General features: G+C 40.7%; 1 protein-coding gene across 3 annotated transcripts in view; it reads right to left on the bottom strand.

Annotated features, from left to right (window-relative positions):
* Positions 1–538: 538 nt before the first annotated feature.
* The window catches only part of pdgfd (platelet derived growth factor d), a 62428-nt gene continuing 52595 nt past the window's right edge, over positions 539–10371 (bottom strand). For all 3 annotated transcript variants that reach the window (XM_035951059.2, XM_023276425.3, XM_023276424.3), the window contains 2 exons: positions 6587–6804; positions 539–3710 (listed from right to left, as the gene is read on the bottom strand). In XM_035951059.2, the coding sequence (XP_035806952.2) occupies positions 3576–3710; positions 6587–6804 (353 nt within the window). In that variant the 3' untranslated portion in view covers positions 539–3575. The remainder of the gene's footprint in view (positions 3711–6586; positions 6805–10371) is intronic.

The raw sequence follows: 10371 nt of genomic DNA, 5'->3' as shown, positions 1-10371 counted from the left end.
AAAACGACCGTTCAGTCTGGTTATCAGTCTACCTGAATCTCTCCAATGTGGCTGAACTGTTGCTGACTCACAGGATCAGAGATCTGTGGCTGCTGCTGCTGCTGCTGCTGCTGCAGAGTGATTGTAGGAGACTATGATTAGTGGAGATTTGATTGGGTCAGCTATATGACCCCTGCTGAACTTATTACTGATACACTGGTTTTAAAAGTGCATTTGTGGTTTGTTTCCATGGTGACCTGTGTGTAAGAATATATCAGACAGCTGAGCAGCGCTCGACAAGCCCAGTGTCATTGTTCAGCAGCTGAAGCCTTTTTTTTTCTTCTCTGTTTGGCTTCTTACTGTCTCTGTGTTCACACTTAGCCACTCTCAATTTCTTTCCATATCTCCTTGAAGGTGTGCACTAAAACACATTTTGTATTACACTGCACAGGTGGTCAAACAAAACCATTGTTCCATATCATATGAAGCAAAATACAATCAAACACCTGATAAAAACGTGTTTCTGGTCAGAGAAAAGAAATAGCACTGGAGGCAATAATGCTAGAAATACTTTATTTATCAAAACCAACCAGCTGATATTTTTAATAAAACAACAGAGAAAGACAATAAATTATTTAGGTAAAGCATACAGTTTTGTCATGAATACTTTTTGAATGCAGCAAAGCAGGTTGATTTTTGTTTGTTTAAACTAACAGCAACAAATTTTCCGAGTTGAAAACATGACTGCATGAACAGAATGAAAACTGAGATTAATATACGAGAGTAAAGTAATCTGCAATGTTCTCAAAGGTCTACTGTGTGGTTTTGAAGTTCTTAGTTGTCTGTAACAAACCAGTGAAATGCCTGATGTTGAAATACGTGTGATTCCGCTGTAAAGAACTAGGGGAGAAAACAAAAGAGCTACATGGAAAAAGAGGAATGTCACTTTGGAGCACGCAACAATGGAATGTGCTGATAACACCAACAAACTGGCAGACACAGGATGCACACACACACACACACACGCATACACACACAAACACACATCCAATGCACATACATTTACAACACTCACATTTGCAGTTGATTTAGTGAATTAATCCTTTTAGTGTGTGGAATGTCAAAAGACTGCAGAAGGTGATGTAATTGAATGTCAAAAAAACTCCCAAATATTCAGATTACAGCAGCAAATCCTTCAACTTTGGAGAATATTCAGGCATTTCTGTTGATCAACAATCAATCAGCTATGTTTCTTTTCAGTTCTAAAAGTTCTAAATTAGTCTGTTGTACAAAAACTATACATTTTGCAGCAAAGCATCTTGATAAATGGCACGTTAAACTAACCTCACCGACAGGTTCATTATCTACTGAAAATACAACATGGCTATTTACTTGTCAACTGTCCCTCTGTGAAATCTGAAGAAATCACTCACTTTGTGCAAACTCTATTGTTTATCTTTGTGATTCAAAGTATGACACACAGAAACCAGAGCAAACCTTACAAGAAAACAGAAGCTTGCAGCAAAATCAAGTTTCTTTTGTTAGATGAACTGCAGCCAAAAACAACTCTGTGTATGAGTGTGTGTGTGAATGGTGTCTGGGACAAATTACGTGGAATGCGACTACTGCACAACCTGACATACTTTTGCAATATCTAAGAGTGTTTAGAATCCCGCACCTGCCAAATAATACCCTTGACTTACAGTAGACACATGCTCATAAAAATGCCGCTGGCACGCAGCTGATCGGGTTTCACTGTGACCGAGGAATCGTCTCAGTGTCCACTTATTCTTTGTTTTTGCTGTCTTTAGAACAAAAGTAGTGTGTGAAATCCCATTTTCTCTGCTTAAATCCAGCCTGTAAGCGAGCCTGAGTGTGTGGATGGTGGAACACATGGGAGGTGACGATGGAGAGATGACAGATGACACCGTCTTTTATTTCTCACAGCTGGATCGTGTCTATGGAAAAATGGTAAGCAGCTAATTGGAATTCTTGCTCTCTTGCTTTGATGCCGCTGATAGCTCTGATAGCTACCTATACATGCGCACGACACACTCGCACGCACAGCCGCATGCTGACTGCTCACATGCTTGTATCTGCTGCCAGACTCTCACAGACTGTTGGTAACCCTCCACCCCTGAAACAAAAGGACCTCTTCCTGAGCTGCACACACGCTTGAGTTGCAGTTGTATTTTCAGCCGAGACCAAGAACATTACTCTAATTCCTACAGATCTCTGCAGAGTTCCAGAGCAGTGGGTCAGACTGTGATAGCATTTTCAAGTAAAAGAGGGGGGAAAAAAGCCCAAAACTCAAGCATGCTGATTGAAACCGCTGAATGAGCAGCAATCTTTTATGTGTTGTATCTTGACAGCGACTCTCTCTCTCCGCTCTCATCCTGGAGTGCTGGTAATCTACAAATAGGCCGCTTGATTGTCCCTTTTCTGTCAGCCGCCTCTCCTCAAAACTTCCTCTCTATCGTGCTTCCTGAGTTTCTCCTCTCCTTCCTCTGTTATGTGTTTAGGGTCTGAGGATCACGGCTTTATCCGCGTTAGCAGAATTCGGCCTAGCAGCAGGAATGCCAGGAATGCTCTGAAAAACCGGGCACAGCGCAGCGGCCCGATCTGACATCTCCTTTGATGTGTTCCAGAGAGAAAGTGATGAAGGGAAAGAGAGTGTGTGTGTGTTTGAATCAGTGAGAGAGAAAGAAAAGAAGCATGAGGTGTGTGGATGGATGAGCAGACAACGGGAAACGTGAATATTTCCAGACAGGAATGTGTGCAAAACAAAGGAACCCTTAGAATTCTGCATAAATAACTAGAGTTTTTGTTTATAGGAAGCCTTGAGTGAATGTGAGCGTGTCTGTGAGCGATTCAGAGTTGGAGGGTTGAAGTTAGCCTAATTTCACATAAAGATAAAATGCTATTTTGGTGTAAACTTCTCCTACCCCTCTACCTCCCTCCTTCTGTCTCATGCTCACTTATCTCAGCATGCTCCTGGCAGGAGAGTTGCCAGAAGTTTCTAGAAATAGTCTTATTCTAACACAAAGAACTGCAAATGCATACGACTGTTTGAATAGTGGTTGGAGTCAATTCAGTTTCAATTCAATCAAGGTGACATTCATCAAAACCCTTTTAATCAAAATGTAAATTAAATTTAAGACAACATTGCTGGTATTTTCTCAGAATGTTGTGTGATGATCTTTTTATATTTCAAATGGGTTTCAGAGTTTAGTTGAGGAGGAGAAAATGATTGAATTAAAAGTGAATTTCTCTGGAGAAAGTCAACTGCTACTTTAGCGCTTAAAGATGCATGTGATGTTAAAATGTGGTCTGAAAAGTGGGGATTTAAACGCCAGGCTGCAAGAAAGTTGTTTGGCTGGAAACATTTATGCTTTTAAACAACAAAGAGAAAGGCTCAGGAGGTTTACCTGCAAGAGCAAACGTTGTGTGTATGATACGAGCTGCAGTTTATCAGTCAAATATTTGCCTTCTTTGCTGCATGTTTCTCAGCGGTGCTGTTATAGTATTAAGTCCATTGCAAAACAGATAAAAGAAGACATCCCACAGTTCCAGATGCACATGCCAGTGTGAGAGTCTCAGCGAGGAGGCTGGGAGGGACACGCACACTCGCACGATTCATGATGCGAAAGGAAGATTTCATCGATGACCCAGCGAACCCGTGGCCTCTGGTGGCGCTGATGCAGAGTAGCCTCTGGGGAGTACTTCAGCACCTAGAGGAGACGGGGAGAAAGACGGCGAGGATGAAGAGGCTGACTGCTGAACACACTTTGTCTAGTCATCACAGCTGATAGCAATGAATCCTGTTTGCATATGAAAGTGAAATAACAAGGGAAAGAACATCAGACGGGACAGAACCCAACAGGGGTTCAACAGAAAAGAGAAATGTTGTTCCCTGAGCGAAATCGCATGTGTCACCAAAACTTGACATTGAAGCAAGTCAGGGACGTCAAAATATAGATTAGACATTAAAGACAGGATTTGTGGTGTAGTTTTAAACTTCCCATTCCACTGGTAATCCTAACAGACTGCGCTGGAATTCCTGTATTATTTTAGCACTCATTCATTTGCTCATATTTATTTTCAGGGTTTTCCCAGCAGAGAAACTTCCAGGACATGTCGCCACAAGGAAAAGTCTATCTAGTATCTCAGAAAACATATATAACTGGACAGAGTACACACAGATATACAGACTGATTCATTCCATTTTACTGAGTCAAAAAGCATATTGTGGCCTTGCAAATGTGAAGCCAAAAAGCGGCTTAAAAGGCTCTGAGAATCTAGAAAAGTACGATAGAATTGATCTTATAGTTGGGTTTAGTCAGCGTTTTACTGTAAGTGACTTTGCTGCAGATGGCCACAATGTTAGCAGGTGCCACCTCTAATGTGAAAATAGAGTGAAAGTACAAATTGTTCCACAACCGATGCAGTGAATTTGTTCTCCAAAGCTCAATGGAAGTGAGGCTGCCAATGATTTATGTGAGGACTTCCCTGCACTGAAACACTAGTGTGAGTAATAATGTGCTTCTTCAGAAGTTAAATCACTGAAGTAACCAGTTGCCGGTCTATGATTGCCGGCAAGGAGAAGAGAGGAGGATGGAAATCTCGCACAAATACACACAAACTCATGAGAGCTCACATTCAGGCTGTTGTGTCTGCATGTACAGTACATACAGACACAATGCACCTTTTTCATGCTCTCATACACAGTGACTCATACACACACATATACACATAGCACAATTACAACCCAAATCCCACTTTTGTCTAAATTCCCATTGTATGATTTTTAACAGCGAGAAAAGAGAGACAGAGAGAGAGCCCTGTGGACCATGTTTCAATAATGAAGCTATACAAGAACAAAGACACAAAGAGATGGAGGGAAGTGGGAGAAAAGAATGAATGACAGGCTTAAAGAACAAGAATGGTGCATTGCAAAGGGATAAATTGAAAATGGGAATTGGGAAGAATGAAAGGATGACGGAAGCCCAGAGAGACGGGAAGAGAGTGATAGAATGCTAACAATGAGCTGAGAGAGATACGAGGGAGAGGAGGACTGGGCCAACATCGAAGCAAATGGAGGAGGGAAGCAGGGGGAAAGTGTTGAGGCTGCTGGTGCATTGCTGCTTCATTGTTGATGCAGCTTCTGCCTCTGCATGGCCAATTTCTCCCCGCTTTTCCCTCAGTCGGCATCAGAATCTCCTCCTCTCACTCGGTCATTCACTCACTCTCTTACTCACACAGCATCTTTCCTGGTCTCTTTCACATGTGCACCTAAATTCTGGTAGAAATCTTACATGTTAGTTTCATGTCTGCATAAGGCGTGGCATCGCTTTTCTGTGATGCTTCTGTAAGTCAAATCTAAGCTGAATGTCGTCCCAGGCCAAAGAGTGCAGTGCACATGTAGAGAAATATTAAATGCACATTTTGTTCTGCCTTTTTCAAAACACTAACTTTATTCAAAGTGTTAGTGCCAGTACTTACAGTGTGAATATCCAGTAAATGTGGAATTTGGCCTCTGCTTTGGCATGGTTGGACAGAATAAAAAGTATGACAGTATTAATTAGATAACAAATAATGTAACTGATGAAGAAATTCATTTAGAGGTCCATTAGTACGCTGCCTCTACTGTGCTCATAATGGATTTTAAGTAATATGTCATTGCCAGGTAAGTTTTAAAATCACTGATAATTGAAAAGAACCTTCTTCATCCTTAACATAATTACTTTCCATCTCACTTCAGTTCTCCAGCGGTGACAAAACTGCCTCTCACACAGCAGGTGCTAAATATCACATGAGCCATTATGGAAAATTTACATAATAGAGACCTATGTTTAAAAGCCCAAAAGCCATTGTTCATCAGAGAGATGAAGCTGACAGTGTTTTGTACTTTTCACCTTTCAATCTCTGTGGTACCTATTCTGTCTTTCACTACTTTTTCTTTCAATGAATCCTGCTGGTTTATTGTGAGAAACCATTATCAGTGTAGTTAGTATGCTAATGTGCGTGTCTGTGAAATACGTGTGTGTACATGCAGTAGTATTCCTGTGGCCTTTGGACAGTTAATCTGTATACAAGATTAAAACCACCTGCCTGATGTTGTGTAGCGGTAACAGCGCTGACCCATCAGGCATGGATATAGTGGCGTCCTGTGGTGTGTGGCAGTGAGATATTTGGGTTCTGTGCGTTAACTGAACTTGTCTCTTGCATCCCACAGATGCCCTATCAGATTGGGATCTGAGGAGTTTGGAGGTTGGGTCAGTGCCCTGAGCAGTTTCTATGTGCCGCATTGTCCTGCTGGGGGGAGGCTGCTGCTGTTGTCGAGCGCAATTGCCGTGGAAAAGGTGTGCTTGGTCTACAGTAATATTTAGAAGGATCGTCCACACAAATGCCAGGACCCAAGGTGATGATCAGTGTTGTGTACTTCTTCTGTCAGTGGTTTTAATGTTGTGGCTTATAGATGTAAACTGTTTGAGTAAAAATATGAAACAAAGAAAGGAAGAAAGAACTGAGGAGCTACCAGATGCAGCTTAGGTGATTCTGTGTGGTCTGTGAATGTTTAAACTGGGTCTTCATCTGTTAAACCTACCTCATGTAGTTTGAGTGTTGTTTTGGAGGCCTGACAGGTGCAGCCGTTATTCCAGTTATTAGTTCCACAGCCACAGTTCCCTCCACAGCGTTTCACCAACAGACAGCGAGGGAAGAAGACGGCGTTGGTGGTCCTCAGCTCCTCGCGCAGGTTCACAGAGTAGTTGCGAGGAGTACAGCTGTAGCGCTTAACGTCGTCATAGAGACGATTCAGATCCACTGGACAGTTAGAGAGTAAAAGAGACAATAATAATTGATGAGTCTTTGGTGGACTATTTTAGTACACTGGATCTGCTGCTGATCGTGACATGAAGACATTGCTCCTCATCAACTGGTATTGGTCGAAGTTGTTATTATGCGATAAAAAATTAAAGAAACAACAACAAGCAAATTAAAGTTTTTCTACTAAAATCTAATATACCCTTTTGGCTAAGGAAGACTGAAAGCGACAAAAATCTTTTTTGATTTGTTCAGTTAATGCTTGTCTCTTGCTTCATATAATTACAAATTAAATTGGGCGGCATAGTGGAGACAGATGGAAGAATGAAACAGAAGGAGGGCATAAATAAGGCAAAGTGAGTGTGATTCACGCTACAAATATGCTCAATATCGATCGAGAGAAAATGGTTGAGAGGCAGAGTTAGTTATGAGGACAATTGCAGTGGCAATTGACTATAGGGATGGAGAGATGAGTGGAAGAAAGAGCGACACAAAGATGCAGAGAGAAAGAACATAAAGGACAGAATAGGAAGCAGGGGCCATTAATTGATTGTAAATTGAATGTATCGATCACAGTCTTTCTTCATGTCATCACTTTGGAGAAAAATTACCTCATTTGCGCATGAAGGACCTGCTGGAATGGTTCAAAACTAATTTCAGGAGAATCAAATGGATTATTTGACAAGCTGATGGGAACTAAGGGGCAAAAGCACTTGTCCAGAGGGGAAAAAAGCAGGAGCTCCAGAAAGAGGACTGTGATGAAAGCCTGCTTGTATTATCTCTATATATTTCACTGGTATTGGCATTAGTAAACACTGAGTGAATGACATAACACTGCTTTGTTGTCATTGACAAGGACTGCACATTTCTATAGACAAATGACAGAAAGAAGGAGACCAAGACTATACTTCCTGTGAAATATTGACAATACTTTACATTATTCTGAAGGCAATTCAGAGTGAAAAAAAGCTGTTGGAGGAATGGATGAGAGGAAGAATAGAAAAGATAGCAGAAGAGCAGCAGCAATCAGTTGAGGATTGACTGCTGTTTGATTGTGGTCTTCAGCAGGACAATAATCAACACACTGTTCATACCGAGGGTGGCAATTACACCTTTACACCAGTGATCTTTTTCTTGAAAATACACAGCTGAGTTCTAGAAGACAAATTGGATAAACACACTAATGGAAATGGAAATGTAAGAAAAACGGAAGTAGAAAAGCAAAAACTAAATTTACACCAATACTGCTACAAGTACTGACTAAAAATGTTTTTAATTAATCATTAATCGATTCATTTCTTTTTATAATGTAACCCAATAAAAACATTAACCCATAGCTGTAGTATCCGTAAAGTGGACCATATCGTGTGATATGGACGACTTGGACTATGTCATATGACTACGTTCAAAGCAGTTTCATCAGGAAATGGAACGATGTCCATAGAGCAGATTTCAGGTTATTGAACAATCAATTATTGATTGATTTAGCCGCTGACTATCACTGAAGAAAATTGTTCAAAATTTGCATTCTTATTACAGACTGTGAGAACAACGAGTGAATTTTCAGAGTGTATTAACTATTATGTGTCTGTTTAAGTTTATTTACCACACTGATAAAATGAGCTGTAAACGGTTATGAAAACTCTCTTAATAATCTCCTATGGTCCACAGGAGTCATCCATGAGCACCACGGGAGGTGCTCATTGGACTACAGCCTGATGCTTGACTGGCTGCAGAGACCACTTTAGGAGAGGGTGACTGAACAGCTGCTTGGCTAAAGCAGCATGACAAGAAGAAATTGCTGATGCGTTCACCTTTATGGTAGATTGCGACTGTCCTCTGTCCAAAGCAAAGCGCAGGAAGAAAGCACTAAACTAATCAAACACAGTATGGGCTTGAGCACTCAAACCTTTTGAGCTTTATCATTCGAGCAATGATGGTGGACTAAGCCTGTTCACACAGAACAAACCGGATCATAGAGAAGAAGAGTCGGGGTCCATACCACGAGTGGCTGTCCGAGTATTGGTTTTTGCTCACTGCACTGTTAACCAGTCAGTTTTGTTTTGCATACCATGGTTCTGTTCTCCATTCAGGAGCCATTGTAACGACTGAATGGCTCCACTCAGATCACGTACACCCTCTATAGCACCCGTGCATGAGACTGAAAGACAGTAGACACCCAGCTTGTGTATGATAGCTAGTTAGTTACTTTCTTCCCCAACGAGTCGTCAAATCAATCTGAGGATGAATGAATTTTCTTTGGCTATTCCTAGATTTTCCACTTCATTAAGTACAATAGGCTTTTATGACCCAACACAAGCATAAAGGACTTGTCAGGATCAATACTTGCAGTGAACTGCAACGGTATATCTCGGTGAGATTGGCTTGCGTCCAGTCCAAGTGACCGTTGCTTTTAAGCTTTTTTGCAACACTGTAACAAGGGAGATCAGTCATGCAATAGGAACTGCCAAGAAATCGCATGTACATCGCATTAGTGTAACAATGACAAATCTGCTTAATGTGCTATATTTTGTGTGTGTGTGTGTGTGTGTGTGTGTGTGTGTGTGTGTGTGTGTGTGTGTGTCTGTGGCACAGCTGCATTAGACTAAATGAAAAGTGGATTATGTCTGCGTTTGTGTGAGTATTAACAGGTTAAATGAGGACAACTGATTCAAACAGTGTGTCTGCATTACATTTGTTTTGGATGAGTGGAGACATAACATTTGTGTGAAAATCAGTTACACCCATCGGCTCATTTGAATAAATCTGCGTGTTTTTCTATAAAATATGCACGAAATTGAGAAGGACAATCATTTGCTAAAAGTAAATTGACCTACCACTCAACTTGTGTCTCAAAGACGGCTATGTACATTTCTTAAATGTATTTATTCAAGCTTTATTTTACCAGGTAAGTCATTAAGAAGAAATGTATTTTTGCAGTGAGAACCTGGTTTTAAGTTTCATGACTACTGGAATATTGATGGATCCCAGTCATCACAGCTACACGTAGAAATGATCTGCGCTTCTCTGCACCAAAGTCTTTCATCTGTTTTTTTTTGGGGGGGTCTCAACTGTTTAAATGAAAATGCTCAAGATGCTGCTACTGAAGAGCTTTAAAGCAAAAGTACTGTGTTTGTCTCAGTAACAATCTCTTAGGCAGATGGATAAAAACTGAAAATTTGACATATAAATAGTCTCATGCTGAACACCATATGTGCAGCAGCTGATTGATGTTTTATTGCTGTATTTTAGTTAATTTTTTGATCTTTTGTCATTGAAGAATCACACTATCGATGACAGAGACAAAATGTCATGCTTCAACTCACCCTAGATGCAATTACAGCTATCTTAACCAATTTATCCATCTAAGATGAAACATCAGGCAAAGAAAACCAAGCACTAAGAATTCATCTAGACATCTGTAACTACAGTAAAAAAAAACAACAGTGTGCTTACAGCTAAATCATAAAGATAACTGCTTTTTCTTGATTCTCCTTTTGTGAAAACTTGAGGTGACATTGAACCCATCATTTCTGCTTTTTGATTTTACTAAAGAGCCAAAGAGCA

This window comes from Amphiprion ocellaris, chromosome 7 (genome assembly GCF_022539595.1).
Source record: "Amphiprion ocellaris isolate individual 3 ecotype Okinawa chromosome 7, ASM2253959v1, whole genome shotgun sequence".
NCBI lineage: Eukaryota > Metazoa > Chordata > Actinopteri > Pomacentridae > Amphiprion > Amphiprion ocellaris.
This window is presented reverse-complemented; position numbering and strand designations above follow the sequence as displayed.